Raw genomic sequence first — 24,586 nt, 5'->3', positions numbered from 1 at the left:
ATTTTAACAACGACCTTAGAAGATCCCTGTCATGAGGAGTCTTCTCGGGGCGGGCAGTCGCTGTAATAGGATCGGGCAGCGCGTTTCTTCACGCCAAGTCACCGAATGTTAAAATGATTTGTCATCTTTCACTGCAGGCCGCTGCCTGACACACACATGCCACAGTCTCGTGTCTTGCCTGCTTTGACATCAAAGTGTCTTCCTTCTGTGATTGCCAATGGGAAGAAAGGCAAACAATGACAGCGGCTGATTTGCTTTCAGAGAGAGTCCTAATTAAATAAGTGCTCTCAGATAGCTTTGTACGTTATAATGGGGTGAAGGCAGGGGAAAAAACCTTTCATCATAAAACGTATTAAATCCATAAATCTTGCTTACTCTCTCCCCCTGGAATTTTTATTTATTTATTTATTTATTTCACAGTCACGCTATTTCATTCTCCATAGAGATTTATGGCAACATTATATGGCCTCTCCTGGGCTTTCACAGTCTGTCACTTTTTACAACTCCCTCTTAATGCCATGAGTCATAAAAAAGGGAGTCCATCTCATTTTACAAAGGGGAAGAGGGGAAGAAGTTCCCTCCAGTCACACAAAGCCTCAAATGTGCCGTCGTGAACAGGTTCACTGAGCCTGATGGGACTTCTAAGAGCCACTGCACTTATTGTGAGGGATGGGAGGCTTCTGCAGCCTGCCCTGCTGTCCTCATTTCCCAATTCAAGGCAGCGGGAGAGCAGTGATGTGCTGCAGGGTGCGAACCAGGTGCAGCTGGGGCACATCCCCAAATTTGTCCCAAATCTGTCCGGGTTGTCCAGCCTTCCTGGTTAGATGCAGTCAGTGCCATTCACAAGGCTAGGTCTGAGGAGGTGACTCTTTCAAGGTCCCAGATGAAAACGCTCCTCGCCTTTCCCAGTTTGGGGACAGGAAGTAAAATGGAGAAAACTGGAGGTGCCAGCCAAACCGTGGCAAGGCTCTGCATCCAAATGAAAGGGGTCCTTCCGACGGCAAGCGGCGTTATAATTATAGACTAGAAAAGAGCAAGATCAGCAGCTGCTGCTGCTGCTGCTGCTTGCGTTTGTTCCCTGTGTAACTGACAGGACAGAGGACTTGGCAAAAACAGCCTTCCAGAAGTGGAAAGACATTTTAACCCCTGTGCTTGTCAGTCCTCTCCTCCCGGGGCTCGGTGGAAGCAATCCCCTGCTTCAGGTTAGGGGAAGAGCCCAGGGATTACATGAGCCCCGAGGGGTGCCCTATTTGGGACGTCTGAGCAAGAGGAAGGGTCCGGGATTTGCCTTCGTGCTTGGATTGCCAGATCCGAAGAGCAGGTCAGTGGGCATGGAGCGTGCTCGATGTACTTTTGTGTCTGACTTAACGCCGATCTCTCTCTCTCTCTCTCTCGCTTGCTTTCTCTAATATACCATAAACAAATAAATCAGATAACACAATGACAAAGGGTAGGTCTGCGCAGAGGCACTATTTATTTATACGTTCTGTAATGTCTCTTTCATGGTCAGTTAGGGAACACTGATTGCTGTTATTTTTTTACTGTGGTTTCTCTCTGAACTCTAATGCATCCTGAAATTCTCAGCCAGGCAAAAATCCTATTTACAACTGGGCTCAATATTAGCAGGGAAAAAGATCTTTTATTTTTAGGCATTTATGTCTAAGGACATCTGATGATCTTAGCAAAAGTGGAGTGATATATACCTCACATTTCAGTCCAGGCTGGAGAAAGTTTCAGAGAGGGAGCAAACACTGAGCCAAAGGAAAAGCAATGTCACGGATGTGAGCCAAAGTTTCTGCAGGCACAAAACGGGTATAACTTGTGTCACGTCGTCAGAACTCACAAATCCAAACCAGCAGAAAGCCTAGCCCCGTATCTGCTAATGAAGCCCAGGGCAATGCGATTAATAGGAAAGTCTTGCATGGCAGCAGTTACTGCGGTGTCCGATCCGGTGCTCTGTCCTTCTATGGCCCCAGCCAAGACAGGCAGGAATGTGCTGGGGGCATCGTGATCCTTCGCTCTTCCTGTCAGCCTCAGCTTTAGCTTTTTAATTTCCTGTGACCATGAGTAATGCTGGAAGGACTCTCAGGCAAAGGCCACCCGTGCCCCAAAGGCTTGGGACCACCGCGGAGGAATCAGCCACAGCACCAGGATTTATGCAAAAACTTGCTGCCTAAATGTGTGTGTGCTGTACCCCGGTGGTGGTAGCTGTTCACAGAGGAAAAACACAAGTGCAGACTTAAATCTATATTTGCTAAGATCTAACCAGACAGACACATTGCTGTCTGTCATAGTTCCTATAATCTGAAGTGATCTTAGGTCACCTAACCTGACCTAATGTGTATTTTGGGACATTACATTTCACCCTGAAACCCCTGTATGAACCCAGTGATCAACATTCAATAACGCATTTGCTTAGCAGGAAACTAAAATACAGAGCATCTCAGGCAAGGCAAGGAAAGAAAACCAAGGCACCACAGCCTGAAATTGCTGTGAGAGTCCCACTTTTATTTGCCCCATTTCCGAGGCAGAAAGAAAAAGCCACTGGTGCCCAGTGCCTCCCACGTTCACGTGAAGGTTTTCTACTCACAGCCAAGGACTTCAAGCAAAGTGCTAAGAGAGATGGCAGAAATCTGATTAAGTGAAATGTAGCTCTTCAACTTGAGCAGGCAAATTGCACTTCATGGAGAAAACTCCCCTCTCCCAGCTTAATGTCAGGGGAAATATTCATAATCCGCAATCCTATTATCACTACAGCTCTGCAGTTGTAGCCAAAATCCACCCACTAGCATTTCCAGGCAGGATTTGCTGCAGGTCCTTAGAGGAGTTGAACCCATTTTGTCCTGCTGAGCTAGTGTCGCTTTCTGGCACCATGCAGGCACCGATGCTGTAGAGGAAAGCCAGGGGGAACACACTGAACACACAGATCTCAGAAACTGAGGAGGGAGCTGGGGGAAGAAACACAGCCCTGCAGCTAACAGGGTGCTGATGACAGGTGATCCTGGTGGACACTTCTTCACTGTATTGTTTGAACACACACTACCTGGCATTAATGGGCAAGGTTAAAGCCTCCTGCAGCCATCCCAGGAGACTCAGTGTGCCTCTGACCACATCTTTCTACCCCATTCCTACCCTGTGGCCTGGCCACTGACCTCTCCTTGCCTTTAAAGCCCTATTTCTGCTTGGAATGGAAATCTCTGCCTCCATTTTCGTAATGTTGCATCCTGACCACAGGCTTTCCAGCAGGCAGGGCTGCACTGCTGCACGCCAGCCAGTCAGTTTGGCTCCTGAATTTAACTTTTGGAAGTTCAATGACAACAACAACAACATTTAAAGGGATGTGTCCAGTCTCAGATGCAGAAAAACTATCATTCAGATTTGGATGCTAAGGAATAAAAAACATGCATCTCAAAAAAAAAAAAAATACAATACCAAAACAAAAGTCTCAGAGCTCAAGCTGGCAAACCTCAAGCAGACATTCGGCACATGGGAAGAGACAGTCTGTCAGTAATAGGAGGCTTATGGTGTCTTTTCCCTGCTGATTCCCATGGTGACTAAAAGAAAAAGTGGCACTTTTACAGCTGAATTTTAATGGCTTGTTTTTATGCTCTGCATAGGAGATGTAGCCAAGTTACATAAAACACTATCAAGCCATCTATTAACTGTGGGTTCATATTTCTTTCTGAGAGTAAATGACCTACACTGGCACCAAGAAAATGCGTACAAGAACAATATTTAGGCTAGTGCCTTACACAATAACTACCCTGAGGCTCTGTGCTTGTCTTGTTTGTTCCTTTTCCTGAATGCTGTACAAAAGCGCTTTCATCTGTATTTGGAGTTAAATTCTCTGCAAGCACATAAAAGTTGCTGTAGCATCCCTGCACCAAGCAAGCAAGCAAGAAAAACAGTGTAAAATATTTGCCAGTATGCTTTTAGCACTGCTTTAATTACGTGGTGTTTCATGCTGTCCACCTGAGCAACCCCGTGGCTTTTTTTTGCATGGCCATGCAGTGCTGAAGCACCAGCGTAGTGATGAGTGTGTCTAGCTGCCAAGGAGAAAAATAACAGGGTTCCCCAGCCGATCTCAGCTGCTGTCGTAACTGTTAATGAAAGAGGCCGTCTCCAGATCTCATTTGCTTCTCGATGAGTGTAATTACCAAAGCCAGCTAAAAATACCGGCTGGGGAGGAAGGTACATTGGTGAATTCAGCTTTGCTTCTGTTGCTGGAGCTCTGACAGACTTTGGAAAAATTTCAAGCAAATTTGCTTCCTTTTCTTTGCTTGCACCAGACTGGGGCAAACTGGGAATAAGCAGAGGCTTCAGAGGTGTAACGCGTCCCTGCTGACACTGCCACTGCCACCCAGGCGGGCAGCCACATCTGGCGCTGGCTGCTGCTTTTGGGTGGTGGCTGGGGCCAACCTCAAGTGCAGCATTGCATCCCTCAACCTGCGGGTCAGCAGGGCTTGCAACCACAAGATCTTCACATTTTTCTCTCTTTTCACGTATAGAAACACACAGCATGTGTTTATGTATTCTATGATATGTGTATTTGTGCGTGTATATCTGTATATATCTATACATGGGTGCGTTCAGGTTAGGATACACTGTCTAAAATGTTATTGGTTTCCTGCTTCTCTTCTACTGTTTCTAGGCACAGCCTGCCAAGACGATGACAGTCACTTATTCCAGCAAAGTAGCAAATGCCACTTTCTTTGGATTTCACAGATTACTCCTAAAGTGGAAAGGCAGCATCTACAAATTGCTGTACAGAGAATTTATTGTTTTTGCCACTCTTTACACAGCGATAAGTGTATTATACAGGTACACGCTTTCCAATTCACATCTCATTAAATGTTATACTGAAGTTTCACACTTGGTAGCATTAGGCTGATGAGTGACTGGTTGGGGCGGGGGGTGCCACATAATTGTTTTCCTTTCCTTGAACCTTTTCTAATCTCCTTTAATTTCCACATTTACTTTATAGATCCAGAGGAAGCATGTAGAGTGTAAATAAAATATGGTCTATCATACTCCAATGATTCTACTCTCAGCCTCCTGCCAATGTTGAGCAACCCTTCTGATGAAGTTAGGCTAAATAAGTTAGCCTAAATTAGTTAGTTAAGCTAAATAAACACCCACAAGTAGCCCATGATATCTAGTCTTTATCGTTCTGGCATTGAGTGTGCCTCTCTGCTTTGAATGATGAGTATAGGCATTTCTTGCTTGCAGAATTGGGTCTTCAGCTGCTCAGAGGTAATTTCACTGACGACGCTGAAGTGAATAAACTGAGGGGCAGGTTATATAGTCTTTTCTCAGGAAAGGTGAAGTTATCCTTAAAGGTAGGAGAGCATGACTAGCTTTATTTTTAAGGACCTAATTTTACAAAGGGACAGGCAAGACTAGCTGGAAAATAGCTGTGGTTATTAGCTGGGTGCAACACAGCACCTGGGAGGGCCAGGCCAGAAGGAGAGCTACTGCTTGCACCAAGGTGTGAATTAAATAGAAGCAATGCATCAATTAATGTAGTGAGCCTTTTAATTGATGAAGTGCACTACACATGAATATCAAAACCATGATTCAGATCTTGCCTTGATCTGTAATTAGCCCCCGGTGTTTTCTTTTTATGTGTAACAAAGAAAAATAGCTTCAGTTTGTTTGTGATTAATGACCAGTTTCACACAACGTTCAGTGGTCTATACCTGTACCTTCAGAAAGAAAATTACAGTATTAATATGTAAGAAAAACTGAAGGCTAACATTCACTTAAATTAATCCAGCTTCACTTAAAAGTTAGGCAACTAAAGACTGTAATAAATATGACCTGGAAAGCACTTCATATATACCACAGTTTTTACTACAAGATTGTAAGCAAAATCCACCAAATATTTGTCATGTGTTCCTTTTATATGAAATCAAAGAATAACTGTAATACCTATATATCCGAATAAAATAATTGTTTGTATTTAAGCCTGTTGTATTTCATTAGATATATTTCTCCATGGGAATAAGTTGCTGTGCTCCACTAATTTTCTATCATCTGATGAATATTTTCCCCACTACAAGATGGATACAGTTGTGTTTTTCATTTTGTGGATAAGCAAAATTTTGTAGGAGTAAGAGCAAAAACTGCTGCAATGTGGAATTTTCAAATAACACTGAGTAGAAATCGGTAACTTTTTGCACTTCAGACAGACCTAAGCATTTTGGTTAAGTGGCCCTCTGGAAAATGAGAGCAAGCTCTGCTTGCTCACTTACCTCTTATTATCATCATTGGTCTGGATGAGATAGCATGCTAATTCTAAAGGTGTATTGACTCTAATTAGCAGTGCCAGTCGAATTAGTCATGAGAAAACAGCAAATACATGAGAATAAATAGTCTTCTCTAGCTTCTTTATTACACGGTGCAAGTGTTCTTTTAGAATCTTTAAGAAGCACTTTAAGAATCTTCTTGAAGGCGTTAGCCAAGCTTGCTCCCAAATACAACTATGTGATCATTTGTATGTATTTGCACTTTTTAGTGCCAGAGTATTACAAAAGGACATATACATTTTATTTTTGCTGCAGATTTTTTCTTACAGGAAGCCAAAAACGGTTCTTTGAAAAATTATCAATTTACTGTGACAAATATGCTGAACAAATCCCAGTAACTTTTGTGCTTGGTAAGTACTGGTTACACATGAAATTATTCTCCAACACTGTCTCTGTCCAAGTATCTTGTAAGTGTATGTGCAAGGAAGCATTGCAGAGGTGAGGGGCATGTGGGAGATTAGAGGCTCACAATAAAGTCATCAGCTTCCAGCAGGTTTCCTTAAAGTCAGGTTGCTTTTGTCACATCAACATTTATGCTCAAGTTCTTAATAGTCCAACAAAAGAGCATTTTAATATATATACAGATATATATAGTGCCCACTAACCCTGGTACATTGTGCCTGACCTTTCAAAGCACTAAATTCACTCAAAGTCTACTACAGAAAAGGAAATTTGGAAGTTTGTGTTAACATTGTATGAGATACTCAGATGTAATAGGTCGTTAAGTTGCAGTGTCTATTAAATAAGTATTGATTTCATACCGATTTTGACATGACTTACCGCATTTATTCTGGGAAATGTAGCAGCATAGTGATATGAATAATACCCTATAATGTAAATCAAGGTAAACTAAACAGAAGCCCTGATAGGCACTGGACTTTTTTTTCTTCCAACCCACAGGTTTCTATGTCACCTTGGTGGTGAACCGGTGGTGGAACCAGTTTGTGAATTTGCCGTGGCCAGACCGACTGATGTTCTTGATCTCCAGCTGTGTCCAGGGAAGAGATGAATACGGCCGCTTGCTCAGGAGGACTCTAATGCGCTACGTGAACTTAACTTCTCTGCTGATCTTTCGCTCCGTGAGCACAGCCGTCTACAAAAGGTTTCCCACCATGGACCATGTAGTGGGTGCAGGTACTGCTGCGTCCTTCTCCCAGAATTTCTTTTCCTTTCCCTCATGGGTAGGGGCACGGGGATGGAAGGAGCCACCTTCATGTTTTCTTTCCTCTTTGGCCCCATGTTTCTGTCACACTAACCCTTGTCAAAGATGCCACCTTTTTGTCACTGGCTTAATTGAAGTGCCTTTAAATGGCCATCTTTAGTGTTCTTCAAGACTTCATCTAGTGGCACTACAGAAAGCAGAATGAGTTGGAGACTCTTACATGGATCTTTTTGCAGGCATTGTGGGGGCAATAGGTCTGCCCCCAACAAACAAGCACGTGGAGCAGGTATAAAGTTTTCCAAGGCATGAAAACTGAAGTCGTTGTGATGTCGTATAACACAGTAGGAGTGCTGACTTGTTATCCAACCATGTCTCAATGTCTAGGGTCTAGTGCATCAGGGGCTGGTTTCCACAGACACATCACAAATACTGTTTCATCTCAATTATTTCTGAGTAGATGGAATAGGTCACAGATTGGTTGGGATACGCTCTGAATATCCCAAACTCCAGGGCTTTTTTCTTTTAATTTACGACCCCACCTTAAACTTAGTTTTTCAAGGATAGATAAGTATTAAACACGTCTTTATTCTCTCAACATAAAGATTTGGTGATTTCCCCCAAATAGGAGATATGTTGTTACTGAAAATTTTACATTTCTTAAAATTATTCCTTTGGCATGGATTAGTAAACAAAGTTGTAGCAAGTTAAAATATGCAGTGTGTATATACATATACACATTCAAATATGTGTAAGAAGCTTTGGATGTTGAAAAAAAAAATCCATGCAGAATGCACTGATCTTTCCAAAAAAAATCATTTGCGTTGTCACGCTTTTTTCCAAAATTCAGTTGAATTTTGTAGTTCTCTTTCATGTGCTTTTCAAAAATATTGTTTACCTGAGCCTGTGAGAGGTCAAGGAAGCTTCTGTCACTCTCTCCAAGCAATCTGCTTCTAGCATGTACTGGAAAATTACCACATTTCCAGCAGGCTAATCCAGCTCTGCCTCCCTATTGCTAAAGACAATCTGTTCCGAAAGAGACAAAATGTCGCAGCATTGTACAAAAATTGTAGACTGGAAAACAAGATTTCTTTTTTTTTTTTTCTGCACAGTGGAAAACATTCTACTATACACTACATAACTAAGTATTGGCAGGCAGCTCCGTGGATTTCAGTACAGATTGTGTAGGTCCTTATACACATTGTGCCACAGAATTTTTGTTGATACGGTATTGAGCACTTGAGGGTATATTTTGCTACTACTAGCATCCAGTGATTAAGACAGCACTCTGCAATTATCCCCTCCCTAATTCCCTACGGCATTATATAACAGGCTGCATGGGAGGGCAACATTTAATATGAACGTGAGTGGCAGAATCTGATACTTACCGAGCAGTCATCACTGAAACAACTTATGCCGATTTTGCATTTTGCTCTCAAACTGAAAACTGCCATAGTGTAACTACTGCTACACATTTCCCTTTTCAGCAAATGAACTGCTTAAATTCATAGATTTTAAATCTGAGAGCAGGACAATGATAATCTAGTCTGACTCATCCACAACACACGGCATAAAAGCTTACTCACAACCTCCTTTATCAAGTTGCAATTTCTGACTGAACTGTAATACCTTCTAGGAATCTAAGCAGACCTGATTTAAAATTCAGCTGATTACAATGGAGAATACACCGCAGAGCTGGCATTCACAACAGTGAACTCACTGTTGAAAAGTGGAATTTCATTCGGAGTCTGAACTTTCATAGTCATTTTCTATTCACTGGATTTTTAAATGGTTTTGGTTGTTCTTTTTTTTTTTTTTTTTTTAGTTAGGTGAAAACACCATTTTCTCTCAATAACTACCTATTAGAAGAGTGCATAGAGGCTTGAAAAAAAAAAAATAGGAGCTTCATCTTCTTTAGACTTCCTGCAAGGTATGGTTTTCAGTTCTGGATCTTCCTCATAACTATTTTCTAAGCTTTTCATTTCATTTTTACCATTCTTTATGGAACTGTAGGCAGTCATTTCACATAGATTCATGACATCATGATGCTGAGTACTGCAGCATGTACGCCATAAGCATCAAATGCCTGGCAGTCCTTAAATTTCAAATCCTGTTTGTTGCAAGGTGTGAGAGGAAAGGTGGATGCTCAAGAACATGAATCTTGAAAAACATGAGTCAACTGCTTGGCAGAGAGCCACCCAAACCAAACAACAGGAGGTGCTGAAGCGAAACGTGAGGTTTGAACCCAGTGACATGGCTACCTACTGTTGACTGAAGTGCACCCACCACTAATTAATCCTTTCTCAGATGAGAATAGAGAAACATAAAATGAAACTTATATATTTTTGATTGTTGTTAGCACACTCCGTGGGAGATGCCCACCGATCAGTTCCTTCTTCTAACCCCTAGCCATTACATCATTTGACATGGGTACCCTGAACCAGTCTTGCCTCAATCCATCCCATTTTGACAGGAATCCTGAATACCCCGTGAATCATTTCAGGGACAGCACTACTGACTTTTTCCAGCCAGACTTGTGTTCTCATTAATACTTTTTCCATAAGATCACTTCGGCTAACACTGTTCACATTATTGTCTTTTCATTCTTTATTGATATCTCCCGTGTCAAGCTTTTCATATTTTTGCAAGGATTCAGTGCCCTATCGTTCCTTAGATCACCCTTTTCAAGATCTTGGCAGAGTATTTGCCAAATATTTTCAATTTTCTGGAACTGCTCCAGTCTTCCAGTTCCAATGTTCTTGTTCAGAGAGTTTGTCAGTTAATTCTTTAAATACTCTTAAATAAAAATAAGGTGAGCATATTTAGAAGCCACTTAAGTTTAATAAATATCCTCTCCTGTAATTCATGGAATATAAGGTGTTTTCTTACCCCTGCAATTACAATAAGCAATTCTGTACTGCATATTGCTCGTGTTGCTGTAACATTTACCAACAGGAAATATTTAATATTTTCTGTGATAAGTATTCTAGGTATTATTAATGTCCATCAAAGACAATATTTAATTAATATAAACATGAATGCCTTAACTTTAGAAATAATGGCAACTTGAATATTACTTTGAAAAGAGCAGTGATGTTTATTTTTTTCTGAACAAAAAGGTACCTGGTTTAAGCGGAGAGCTGCACTGATTCTTGGAGCTTTGCTTTTCTTCATGAACCCCTCAGGCTGTGCCCTTCTCGATAATGACTTCCCAGAACCTCTCCAGGGAATTGCATACTCCAGACTGTCGTTTGTTTTTATATTCCTTCTGTTTCAGGATGAGAGAAACACCTTTTCCTGCCCTATAATAAGAAATCTGGCCAGCCAAAAATCAAAGGCAGCCTTAAAGACTGATTTTCAGGAGTCAGGAGGATTTGTGGCTAGCAGGTCAATAATCAGTTACCCGATTATTTCTGTGCAACTGGTTATAAGAGCTGGATGCACACCACACAGGGACCTTTTAAAAGTTGTATATTTCTCTCTTCTTAAGTTCCAGGATTCTGCAGGAATACCGTATCTTTCTGCTGAACTGCTTTTCTTCTAGCCCAACAGCAGTGTGTCCTGTCCATGTGCTCCTTCTAAGTACTTGCAACGTTCATACCTCCTGTGTTGTACTATTGCAACTGTACAGCAGTGTCAACAACAGAGTGTTTATGAAGGCCGCTTTGTTTAACAAATGTGCTCTTACCTTATTCACATTTAAAAAAAAAAAAAAAACAGCTGTGGAAGTTTGTATATATTTCTTTTTCACAGCTTCATGTACCATCACCAATGTTAGTAAGAGCAGATCAACTCTTACTAGCTAAAGGACTAGAAAAAGGACTAGACTCACTAGCTAAAGGACTAGGAAAAAATCACTTCCATTCTCAGTTCCCCACAATTGAATTTACAGCACTCCATCTATTGTTAAACTTGTAGTTAATGGATGAGCCACTTATTTTGGAGCTGCTTTGTTACTATCTTTGTCCTGTTTCAATTCTAATATCAAGACAATAAAAGAAGCCTTATACCCACCTGAGCAAAAACTAAGGTCCTCAAACCTAAAGATTGCTCTAATACTAGAAAATCTAGGATTCAGCCAAAAGAAAATGTGAGGTTCCCCTTCATTAAATTTCTGAGGTTGTTTATCTCAAAGGCACGGGTGGAAGGAGGACAGCAGAGCAGAGCTGAACTGTCCTAACCACAAAGCCCAAGGAGGTTGAGGTGTTGCTCCAAAAAGCCGGCTGCCCCCATGCCAGTCCCAGGCAGCGCAGATTTTGTCAGACACAGCCCTGTCTGCCCTTGGAGCTTCTCGCCATGGAGGGAAGCAGGACTTCACAAGGCCAGGCTGTCTCTGCAGGAAACATAATGCCTTCCCAGCGCCAGGGCCAGGCAGGCAGCCAGGCAGAGTGCAGCACGCCTCAGCATGCAGCCCCGGAGCAGGCGGCATGGCCCGGTGCACCGTGAGCAGCAGGATTTCTCTGCGTGGCTCCTCTTCCTTCTCCTTACTCACCTGCATAACCCCAAAGATGAAACACAAGCTGGCAGAGAAGTGTTTCACTGGCAGAAGGCGCGCTCTCTGCTGTGCTATGTTTCATGCACGTCTGCGTCCTTCCTGGCTTGCTCACTTCATTACAGATTTACCAAAAAATTATCAGGATCAGAAGGTCGCCGGGCTGCCTTGCAACATATAATGACATCTTGCTAAAAGCCATCATTGTTGAAAAGTGATAGTTTATTGACTGATGTTATCCAGTTCCTTATTTTTCTAAAAGTAGAATATGAAACTGGAGGGTGATCTGTACAATACTTAGTATTATTTGTATCTACAGTATTTCAGCAGTCACATAGGAAAACAGAGCTATAGCAAATTGCTGAATATATTGATCAAGGCAGATTGTTTTTCAGATACTTAGTGCAGAAAGAAGTTGGTTTAAGCAAAAGCCATCCTGGAAAAATATTATAAAAAAAAAAAAAGGAGGCTACTGTTTAGAATTATAATTAGTGTTTTGCATAGTCCTATGGAAATACATATGAACATAATCATATTCAAAATCTATAACATAAATTGCACTGTCTGCACCGAATAAATCAACTCTGTTGTTGTTGTTGTTGCTGTTGTTTGCCAACAGGTTTTATGACAAGATATGAAAGGAAAATATTTGATGACCTTAAGTCTCCCCACCTAAAATACTGGGTTCCCTTTGTCTGGTTTGGAAATCTGGCATCCAAGGCACGGAAGGAGGGTAGAATTCGAGACAGTGTGGATCTGCAGACACTAATGAATGTAAGTAGAAAAAGTAAATCTACAGAAAACTAGTATTAAATTGCTATGCGGTAGCTTTTCACTTACACAACTCGATTTAGTGCACACAACTCTCCAGAGTCATCTAAATGATCTTACTCAAAGTCTATACCGCTCTTCTCTGTGCACCACTGTACACTCAGGCACACACAGCAGCAGTGCACTGGGATTGTATTTATACGACTGAGGAGGTATTACCTGAAACAACAATTTGATGAGTAAAGATTTCTTCTAGCTTCACCGTAAATTTATACTTGGTTCATTGCTGCAGAAAAAAAATAAATAAATCTAAGAATTATTTGGCATTTTGAAAATTTTAATATCAGTTTCAGGAAAAATAATCTTCCTGAATATTTTATCACATGGTCAAACATCTTTTATATGATGGAACACGTTCTCTTTCATATATAACTAAATTGTAGATAAGATAAAAACAAAATATGATTTGTGAAGAAATAGATATCATACTAAAGCATTTAAACTCCATAAATTAAGTGAATATTCAAACATGGCAATGGGCTGCTGGATATAATCATTTAATAGATTTATACTACCTTTTCTCCCAGTCCTTTTGAATGTATAAAAATGAACTGCAACAAAATGTTTGTCATTCAGGATTCCTGTCGTTTAAGTTCATTGGGGTTTGTTTCTATTTTTTTTCCTTTTCTTTTTTTTCCTTCCCATTCAGGAGATGAATAAGTACCGGTCTTGGTGTAGCCTTTTGTTTGGCTATGACTGGGTTGGAATTCCACTGGTCTATACACAGGTACTGAGATGTTATCTTTCACAAAATTTGAAACACGGTTTCCATAAAAGGGGAGATTTGTGCCAAATGTCCATAGACTTGACTGGCAGCTCCAAGCTGCTGGGCACTCCCTGAGTCCCACTGGATTACGGACACCTGGCTAAATATTTAAGTCATGTTTAATGTGGAGATGTTTTGAAGTCCTTGCATAATTTGGAGAGCGGGGAAGCACCAAAATGCTCATTTCCTGGGTCTACTTCCTAGCCATAATTACTCACGTGGCCTCTTTATTTGTAACATTTTTCTACAGATCTGTAAATAATATTACGAAAGGCAGTCAGAGGCCTTTGGATATGTGATGCCTTATGCATAAGACTGTATAATTACATGTTTCCAATTAAATTTTGTTCTTTGCAGGTTGTTACTCTTGCAGTCTATACTTTTTTCTTTGCCTGCCTGATAGGGCGACAATTTTTGGATACTGACCAAGGGTATCAGGGACATGACTTAGATCTTTACATTCCAATCTTCACACTGTTACAGTTCTTCTTCTACGCAGGATGGCTCAAGGTAAACTAGTTTTCTGGGAAGGTGATGGGGGAACCCTCCCTGGGTGAGCTGGTGAAGGTGTCAGAGCTGAAGTCAAGGTGTCAAATTCATGGCACACTATAAAATCACCAAGGATTAATGGAGTTATACCAAAGCAGGATTCAGCCCAGAGTGTCCTGTGGTCATAAAGAAAAAATCATCCGATACATTTTTAATTCTACTCAACAGATTTTACTGTAAGAAATTGTCAGGATCCTGAAAGAGCCCGTTTTATTAATAGTGCAGTGACAGCTCCCCAAGGAAGCATTACTCCAACAAAATCCAGTCCCAGGACTTGGACGTTAGAATAACAGAAGAAAGATTAAAAAAAAAAAAAAAAAAGGTTTCTCCCCCTCAGCTGTGCAGTGGGGAAATACTGTTGTTGCAGACCTGGCATGAGCTGAAAGGGACTAAATCATACTTGCTTCTTAGGATCAAAGCCTGCCTTTAATGTCTACTGTTAACTAATCAGATGCAGGCGATTAAAGATCTCCAGTTTCAGACGACTATCAAACATGGCAGCTAATATTGGCTACAATCCCACTGCATAAAAACATTAATTAAAAAAAGAGTTATGGAAGGACTTGGATGCTACCCATTGTCCCATTGATGCCTGGTCAGTTAACATACCATCATCAATCCGATAGATGAGTAATTAAGGCACACACCTCACATTGATTCTCTTCCTCTGCAGTGAGCATCAAGGTAGACTAACTGAAAAAAAAGTTTTGAATAAAAATCAAATTTGTACATTAGGTTTCCTTTTGGGATTAATAATCAGCTGGAAACTTTGAGCTCACATTTGTTAGGAAATAAATGGCACAAAATTGGCCATTTAGAGCCCTCTTCCCATTAAAGTCCCCATTTTCAGAGCCCTCATCCCACAGCCACCTCACAATGGCAGGGCAAAAGAAGGCAGTATACCACGCTGGTGTATTGCAAGGGTTTTGCAAGGATTGCAAACATTTAATAGCAGGGTAGATGCCTACAGACCTTAAATTCCTATCTTTTTAAAGTGTTATTCATCACGGACTTTCTTTGAAGTTGCAGATGAGAGGCTTTATCTCTAGGCACTGCCTTTCAGGGGTTTAATAGTGAGTTACAAAACTGGATGCTGTTCTTCCTGACTCCCCTGCCCAATGCCTTCCCCTCCATCAACACCCAAGGCTGTCAGTAGCATCTTTTCCAGTTAGGCTTGAGGCTCCCAGCCAACTCCAGGCAACAGCAGGTGTGGGATATCATTATCACTGAGAAATTTTCTGCATAAGACAATGAAAGGGAGGAGAAGCAGCTTTTAAAAAGCAAATGTAAAATCTGCAATGCTCCCTCAGACCTGCAGTGCCACAGAGTCAGGGTGTTTCTGTTCTGAAGGTTAAAGCCCGTTTCCTGCTGAGTGCGTTGGGCCTCGGCTGCCAGATTGTGTAAAGGGCTCAGCACTATTGACTTCCAGTAACTTGGCAGTTCCTCAGAAATGATGGCGAAACTGAGCTCATTCCTTGGCCTCAGGCCTGATCTGTTATACCTGCAATACAGGGACAAAGTTTCCCATCACGTGAGACATTGCTAAATCCCCATTTTCATTACTGTAATAGACAGGCCATCCAAATACAGGCCTTAGCTGTCTAGCATTTCATTCCTTTCCAGACAACAAAGGCCAGTGGCCAGGAAAAGGCCATTGCTGCTGTTCCCTCTGTCCTGACCATGCTCACTGTGGTTTTTTAGCTCATGCAATAGGTTTTGCAGTGGATTTTGGGGCAGTGATTCCTGAGTTAACACCAAGTGTCTTCCCTGGAGAGCCACAGCACCATCTGTGCTCTGGCACACTCCGATTCCAGCAGCCACATCGCTGTACCTGAAATCCGGTGCCCCGGGGCACACCAATGGGTGCGAGCAGAGGTGTCCCCTGTCTGCCTTTCATTCCTCCTGCCTTCAGTGGGGTTTTCATAGCGTTGGTCTTCTCAGCAGTTCATTCCTCACCTTCCACTGCTGGCCTAGGAGAGTCAGCAAGCGATTAGCTAATGTTGCAGCTGAGAGGTCTTTAATCATGAGGCACATGTGAATAAATAACCACAGAGTGACTGCCTTGCTATTATAAGTTATTTAGATCGCAGCAGCCCGTAGCAAGTTTCACAAGGGAGGCTGTTTAACCCTGCAGTCTCTTTGCTCAACGCCGTGTTGAAGCTGGGACCTCACCACTGCTCCCTGTGTGGCCCTGGCCATCTCCAGGATCTTGGCTTTGGCTAGCAGGACACACAGCTTTCACTAGATTTGAGGATTTTTGCAGGCTGCTTTTCCTCAAAATCACTCAGAGAGATGCAGTTAGCATGACCTTAGGGAAATAGGGAGCAGCTAGGGGCTGGCATCCAGGCCTGGGCTCAAAAGACAGCTGTATGCCTTCCAGAAATCTTCAGCTGCATTGCTGGGAAATATTAACTGAATGGGCTGGTGGAGTATCGTAGACCATAATGCAATAACAGAGCCTTCAGCAGCTAAATCATTAATTTAAATCAGCCCAAGACAGCAGTGAGGGAAGGTAAGGAATATCTTATGTGACAATCACCGTGGCCCGGACATTTCTCAGTTCCTGTAGGCCAGTGCCGACAATCATGACTGACAGCACGAACGAGACACCAGGGGCTGCATCCGTGGGGAAAGCAAGCTGTTCCTTCACTCGACTGGCAAAAACATCACACTGGAGCCTGTGTTATGATTGCAAGTGACAGGCAGGGAGGGAGAGGAAAAATCAGATCAAATTTTCTCTGAAGCAGCAGTCCTGACATTGCATGCCAACCTCTATTCACGCTGTCTCGTTTCCCTTTCAGGTCGCAGAACAACTTATTAATCCATTTGGAGAAGATGATGATGATTTTGAAACTAATTGGTGCATCGATCGAAACTTACAGGTTGCTGTTGTTATTTCTACTTCCAGCTTTAGCGTATTATAGATCATCATCACATTTAATCCCATTTCTTACATCAAGGTACAAATTAAGGGCAACAAGCGTCATCCAAACAAACTCTTTCCCTGAAGGTGTACCTATAGCTATAATCCCCAGGTTTTATTTTCATAATCTAATGCACCCTAATTTTGGTATTTGGCATTGCTTGCTGCCTGACTAAACACACAAATAGACTACCTCCAACTTTAAGCTCACTTCACGCCAGGAAAAAAAAATAATGTTGTTTAATCCTGCAAAATACAAAAGCCACCTATTCCCATCTAGACAAAAACATGTTCTGCTGATGATCTGAATGTCTAATGATTACAACAATATATATTAATCTTCCTTAAAAAAAAAAATGTATATATAATCTCAGCGCTGGGGACTTCAGAGACTTTTTAGGGGCAGCAAGGGCAGGAAAAGCAAACCTGAATATGAAGCAAACCAAGCAACTCAAGTGTGCACAGAAGTGGGAAAGGCCTTCACACCTGCCAGAGATGGTCTCTGGCTTAACAGTACCTCAGGCTTCTTGTGCAAGGGTGAAAGAGAGCCCTGAAATATATTGCAAGGCCCTAAATCAGGACGGTCACACTCTTGATTCTGCAGGTGTTAAAATGCGGACAAGGCCTATCAAAAAGCTCCTCAACTTGTGGAACATTTTAAGGAGCACAATTTACGCCCTGCACAGACTGCCCATAGCACGTAGAGGACTACAAGTCCATTTAACCACATTGTTTGTGAGGAAAGGACCTCAATCCCAAAGAAACATCTTCACAGCACAGGAGACTCAATTTACATAAAATTTAGAATTTCGTGGGTGTAGGAGGGTATTTGGGATGTATTTTAATAACACTGAGTCTCTTCACAACGCCCAGGGCACCATACACGGCTTACTTTAAAGGGTTTTGAAAGAAATATTGAGTCAGAGAGTTCAAAGCAGATTATTTTGTATGCTGTAATATATTGAACGTGACATAATTTATACAAAAAAAATATCTAAGGTCTCGCTTCTGGCGGTGGATGAGATGCACATGAACTTACCGAGGATGGAGAAAGATATTTACTGGAACGACTCTTCTGCCCGGCCGCCCTACACAAAAGCAGCTGCTGATTACTGCATTCCGTCATTCCTTGGATCGACTATTGAAATGGGGTGAGTGGCACTAAAGTCCTTAATGCCATAAGAAAGGTTACCCCCGGGGCAGCCCAGCACCTCTGTTGACTGATGGACACTCAGCGCAGGGCTGCAGCTTGGCACCGGTGGCTTGTACTCTTTGGGGACCTTCACCAGTCCCCAAAGGCTGGTCCTCCCTGCTAACGCTCATTTGGAGCAGCTGCCTTGGGAGTTCCAGTTTGTGACACCTGATTAAGACCATTTCCTTTGTGGGAATGTGATAAAGAGGCATGGGACTTAAGGATGTGATGATATTGTGAATGAGGAAGACTGAGATGGGAAATTAAGTTACTGGGAGGGGGTGGACAGGCTGGTGTTGACAGGATGATGTCCTCAGCAAGCCATGTGCTCATACAATTGTGCGGCCATAGCACACGTTGTCTAATTAATGAACAGGTTACATTTGGGGGGGCTTGCTGATAGACTCTGAGAACTGGATGGCACCTGAAGACAGTGACAAACTATATTAATATTTTTTTTATTTACTACAGCTTATTCATACACCCACAAATAGCTGTTCCTTTGCCTGTTCAATTAGCAGATGATGCCTTTTACCTTGTTGGATGAAATTAGTCCAACTTTTTGTGAAGATAAAAAAGAAGTCATCTTAAATGTTGTATGGCTTTTCATTGACTAATAATCTAGGCAAGTAAGCTGGAATGGTCAGATTTCGTGAAGGGATAAAGAAGAGGAGTTATTTGCCAAGACCAACACAATAGCCCTTGCTATAAAGAAGTGTTGGGAGTCTATAGGATTGCCGGGTGTTGTCAGGATCTATATTAGACAGCAGTGATAGGCCAGTCAGCTTAGAAGGTGTTAAGTTTAAACACTTGTGATATGCTCTAATATAAAACAAGGCAGTAGGTGTAAATACCATCCTGCCTAAGCAAATACCAGGACAAGTAGACATTTTTATCTGAAAATCTTTTTTAAAACTTCAGTCTTTTTTTTGTAGGTTTAAAGTATATCTCAAAAAGTTTTCAACTTTTTCAAAAATTTCCAGCTTTCTTCAAAACAAAACAAAACAAAAAAGTGGATTTGTTTTGCTTTAGTTTGTTTTGCTTCATTTGGTCTTGGAAAGGAAATTGATGTTTTCTCATTTTTATTCCTCTTATTTTTCCATTTTTGCTTGCCTTGTAATACAAAGTTTTATATCAGTTCCTTTTATCACACACAGCCTTTTCAGAAGTTCTTTCATTCTGGAAAAACTATTAGATAGCCAAAAGAGAAGAAGAAAAATCCATAGAATATAATTTGTTTTACTGTAATTACCACAAGAAAAAAAAATGAAGAATATAAGAAGAAACATTATTAAGTCTGAGAACAATTTTTTTAATAAGAAGCACTCCACAAAAATGAGGGGTAGTAGATGAATAATTTCATGTTAGTCCCAATGAAATGCAAACAGCTTCTGTTATTAACTGTTTTCCCCTCTGAAATATTTCTGCATTCAACTCTCTAAAGAAGAGCTAGTTAGTTTTTGCAGACTCCAAAAACAGGGTCTGATGGGTCATCCAACTCCAAAGCAAATATATATATAAACCTTGAGGCCAAATCCAAGTTCTTCTCCAGTCCCCTCAACTAACATCTTCACAAATGCAGAATGAAACTTCCTCTGTCCTTCTGGCTTAGTGTTCCCTCCCCGAGCTCCTTGCCTCAGGTTTGGCCCGAGTCCTTTTGCAATCCTTGCCCTTAGGACAGATAACCAGGCTAATTTGACTTGTCTTCTGGGATGCACTGGGTCTCTACTGTGTAGTGAATGGCCTGGCAGATGAAACAATAGCTGTACTCATTAACCAGAAGTTATTCTCATTAACCTGAAGTTGTTCTCATTTGCCTGAAGGCCTCTCCTGATCTACAGCACTGTGCAGGGTTTCTTTCCCCCCTTACTCTCATCCTAAGCGCAAGCCAGCCGTGTGGAGCTGCTGCAGAGGGCTGCCGCCAGGTATTGAGTGGAGCAGCGTCACTGGGCTGCCCTGGCTCCTGACCCCAAATTTCCCTTCCATGCCATTCCTGAGGGACGCATGAGGGATTTGGCTCCTAAACCATCCCTCATTGCTTTCTTCCTGCCAAGACAGTGGGATATATGCAGAAGTGTTGCAGTGCATGCAGACTGCAACACTTCCTCCGGGTAAGTAACACCTACCACCTGGTTTGTTTGGCAGGCTGGCTGATACCGAATTCCTCTATGGGGAAGAGTGGCCCTGGGAAGAGGAGAAACACCGAAGACAACACTCAGTGCTGAGAAGAGTCAAGAGATTTCTCAGCGTCCATGAGAGCCCTTCATCCCCTGCTCACCGGCGCTACAATCGGCAGACGAGTGAGAATTCGGTGTTTTTCCCAGCAGATGAAAAGGGGCACATCAGAAGGCTGCAAGAAATGCACACAAGGGGGAGACATTCTACCTCAAGCTTCAAGAAGAAACATGAAGGAGTTGAAAGAAGTAACAGACTTCACAGTAGCAGAGATCTAGGACCGATAACTGAAACCTCAAGGAATGAGACACAGTTCAATGACAGTGACACCTCATCTGAGACAAGCAAGCCAGTTCCCGAGGTCATCGTCTCTGAAGTCAAGGAGAAAGCACCTGATGTGCTGGGCAAACCCGCTCCGCAAGCAGAGAGCACCACAGGTATGCCAGAAGAGAAGCTCCAAAGGAGCCTAACTGCGGCAGACGTGACTCTTCTGGACCTTCCTTTCTTCCCCCCAGAAGTGACTACATACCTCCCAGACTCTGACATGCATCAGTCACTTCCTAGCATGATAAGGGAGCCCAAACACGAACCCCATAGTAGTAACATAGCCGGTTTTGTAACAGATCATGAGGGAAACCTCCAGCGATGGAGTTTACCAAGCTTCCATAGTCCCAGCACAATGTCAAATGCTGGCTCTGCACCTCCCGTAACAGATCCTGGGACAACTTCACAACAAAGGACCTTAAGTGATGGAAAAAATGTTACTTCTGCTGCTGCTCCAGAGACATTTGAAATGCACCACTTACTGGGTAACCTGGATACAAAAGAAACAGCCATAGTAGAATTTTCTAATGAGAAAAGTGAAAGAAAACTTTGACAGTGCTTCTTCTGGGTCTGGCTGAACTTCCTGTCTTTTCTTGAAAATGGTTCTCACACAGATTTGTTGCAAAGTCCAGAAAGGCAGGCATGCTGCTCAGACAAGTCCTGAGCAAGATCCAGTAGAGGATTTGGGCACCTAAAGAGGAGGCACTGTGGTGACATGCTTTAAGCCATTTGGTCCCTTGCTTCAAATCTGTGACCCTGTGGGGAAAACACTTATGGAGAGAACTGAGAGCCTCAGAAGTGGATGCAAACCAGGCAGCACACACAGCAGTGAGATGTATAGGCTCACCTAGAGGAAACACTAAGGTAAAGAAGAGCAGAGGTGGCTTTGTACACTTTCGATCCACCCTGAACACTGCCATCTAATCTGATGGCCATTCTCTCGGATTTAAGCCTGTAACATCCTCGCAAGATCACCAGCAGTTTTGGTTTCTAGTCAAGCAGCTGGAAAGGGAGGTGTGGGCTCAATTCCCTCAGCCTGGAGAGATTCAGTCTAATATCTCCCACTGCCTGGAGGGATGCTTGAAAAATCAGGCTCCTTGCTTGTGGTTTGTGGGGGCAAGAGTCCACTCTGCTCCTGATGGAGGGGGAAAAAGAAGAAAAAAGAAAAAAAAAGAAAAAAGAAAGAAAGAAAAAAAATAGAGGATTAAATATTTAACTTAATTAAGAAAAAGAGAAGATGTAGAAGATGTAAATCTTCTGATGGCTGGGCATTGGAGCTTTGAGCCTTGGTTTCTGCTCCTAGGAGAATGTACGTAGCTTGCTCAGGGGCTGTGGCACTCTCTCAAGAGGTAGAGTGCTGCAGAGGCAACTGATCTCATTCCCCCAATCTTGTAGGGGTTTTCAGCTGGCATATATGAGGATTTTCAGCAGCTATGGAGAAAATCTGGCTTCTTATATAACTCTGTCCTCACAGACCATGAGCTTGAGGTACTGTGTTTCGCTCTGAAAGGGGATTTAAGCCAGAAATGACTTCCCTACAAATCCTCACTGAGGGTCTGGTCCCACCACACCTACTCAATCCCCTCCTTCACACAGCTTCCACCAGAGTTAAAGGTGTGGGAGCAGAGTGCTCATCCTCCCCAACCCAGACATCAACATGTTTTATCTCAGCATATGTAGGCCTCCAAAAGCCTTCCCAGCTTCTCATTGTCCAGCTCTGCTCAGCTTCCATCATTTTCCTCTTGGTGTGGCTGCTACCTAGGGCACACACTCATGCTTTCTGCCAGGCCATTAAGCATGACATGAGCAATGATTTTTCTGCTTCTCCCACTCACTCTGCCAGCACTCCCTGGCCCAGCAACAGTGTCCATTCTTCAATGGAGGCCAAAGGAAGCCATCCAGTAACCACTGAGTGGATAAGCTTCAGTTAAGTCCCACAGAGGTGTCTATTACACGCAGATGTATGTTAAATTAGCAATGACAGATCTGAAGTCCCACAGTATATTCTGCAATAAGCAAATAACATTTCACACACAGCAGGCCAGCTCCAGGTTAGCTATAATATAAATATAATAAAAAAGAACTACTGCTGGGCTGAGTTACCAGAAAAAATTCCTCTCATTTAGTCTGTTATCTCACTTTTGCAAACATCTGCAGGTTCTGACTTGTATTAAATTATCTTTTGGAATTACATGCTCTTTTAGGCACTTCTTTTGGTGAGCTATTTGCATGGTAAATGGACTATTTTAGCTACCCCAACAATTTACAATTCACGTTCACTGGCAATGTGAACAATGTAGAATTATTGCATGAATAAAGTTATTTTGAGAAACGCAGTTGTCTTGACTGTACTGAACTGTCAAGAAACACTTCTGGCAAAGGTTTGACCCACCATGCAAAGTCAGCTTGATGTCTACTAGGACCAGAGAGGAAACCCTACAGAAGTGGGCAAAGCTGGAAAAGACTGAGGAGATAATAGGGCCAGGAAAGATAAGTATGTCAGAACAACAGCTTGCGCCCAGCAAGTGGTGTTAATCTTAAAAGAGATAAGATACATCAGAGTAAAGGGAGGGATGGTCCCAGCACACTCAGCCTGACTTTCCATGTATTTCTAGGATGTGTTTGTGCTCTATGCCAGGATTCACAGAGCCAAGCTGTCAGTGTTCACACTGCAGGGACACATCCTACCACCCTTAAAATCCTCAGCCGTAAATAACAGATCTCTAACTCTTCCTGCAATTTCCTGTTTGAGGAATACATATGTATTTTGGAAATAATGGAAATGTAACAGAATGGTAAGTCAGCTGCGTAACAGGAAAACAGAAATACCCAGCTGCTGTTAAATGAGTGATACATGTTCATAGATGTTTGGTATATCACACACACACACATACACATGAAAAAGAAGTTTTCTAGACAAAGGAGTTTGCTTACGGTCACTCTGTTCTTTAAGAATGACCTGGATAAAGAGAGGATAAGACAAGATAATCCTGAAATAAATGGTAACCATACAGTTTAATCTTTTCTGTAAAAAGAAACAAATGGCAGATGAGTTATTGTTGCCACAGGTTGATAGCTGCGATACCAGATGTCTAACATGATGTAGTTGCAAATACAGAGCTGTGAAAACATGCACCAGAGAGAGAAAGCATTCACACCTGAAGGCAGGATCAATATTTCAGAGATACCTACACACAAACCGCCTATCTTTATTTGTTACTTACTGAGTCTTACAACTGAAGCCTTAAAACCTAAGACCCCGTGACGGTAACCCTGCCAAGGCCTGCAATGGGCATAGCACTGGCTCTGTGTTGAGCACATCCACACACGTGGCAGCTGAGGCCATCAGCTCCTGCCCCGGGGATGCTGAAGCAGGGCCTGTCCCCAGTGCCCCACAGCCCTGCCCAGACACGGCCTCCACCCTGCTGGTCCCAAACCATGGGCCCATGTCCACCAGGGAGGTGCCCGATGCTCGGGGATGGGGTTGCCCAAGTGCCACCGCAGATGTGACCCAGGGACACCGGCCATGTCTGCCACCACTGCTGCCTCCCGGCAGCCCTCATCTCGCATCAGGCCTGGCTGTGAGGGGAGGTGGGAGATAACGTGCCATTTGGGCCTGACAGAGAGGACTTGATTCTTCATGTCCATGGCCTCTTCCACCAGCCCAGTAAACCTGCCCAGAGCTTTCCACACACAGACATTGTTCAGCTTTAGGGACAGAAGACCAGCACCAACACATCCCATCTCCCCACCACAGGCCACCAAGCAAGCTGGAAATGCAATTGCTGTTGACCCTCTCGTCCCCCTCAGCACAGGCAGCCCTGGCAGTGTGGAAACCACTGCAAGAAAATGCAAAACAAGGCAGTG

The 24,586-nt window shown here is 42.7% G+C and overlaps 1 protein-coding gene across 4 annotated transcripts; it reads left to right on the top strand.

Annotated features, from left to right (window-relative positions):
- The first annotated feature begins 1,039 nt into the window (after positions 1-1,039).
- BEST3 (bestrophin 3) lies at positions 1,040-24,472 on the top strand. 4 transcript variants are annotated; one of them, XM_080576184.1, is made up of 10 exons: positions 1,077-1,321; positions 4,652-4,821; positions 6,564-6,658; positions 7,209-7,442; positions 12,579-12,733; positions 13,440-13,517; positions 13,914-14,066; positions 16,907-16,987; positions 18,028-18,179; positions 20,366-24,472. In XM_080576184.1, the coding sequence occupies exons 2-10, from the start codon at positions 4,670-4,672 to the stop codon at positions 21,270-21,272; spliced, it is 2,007 nt and encodes a 668-aa protein (XP_080432310.1). In that variant the 5' UTR covers positions 1,077-1,321; positions 4,652-4,669; the 3' UTR covers positions 21,273-24,472. The 4 variants fall into 4 exon arrangements, with proteins under 4 accessions (XP_080432313.1, XP_080432310.1, XP_080432312.1 ...); XM_080576185.1 differs by lacking the exon at positions 1,077-1,321 and having other exon boundaries at positions 4,499-4,821; XM_080576187.1 differs by lacking the exons at positions 18,028-18,179; positions 20,366-24,472 and having other exon boundaries at positions 1,040-1,321; positions 16,907-17,280.
- Positions 24,473-24,586: the final 114 nt, after the last annotated feature.

Source organism: Anser brachyrhynchus (genome assembly GCF_964034855.1).
Source record: "Anser brachyrhynchus genome assembly, chromosome: 1".
Taxonomy (NCBI): Eukaryota; Metazoa; Chordata; class Aves; order Anseriformes; family Anatidae; genus Anser; species Anser brachyrhynchus.
Note: the sequence above shows the minus strand (reverse complement) of the source record. Positions and strands in the feature narration are given on the sequence as shown.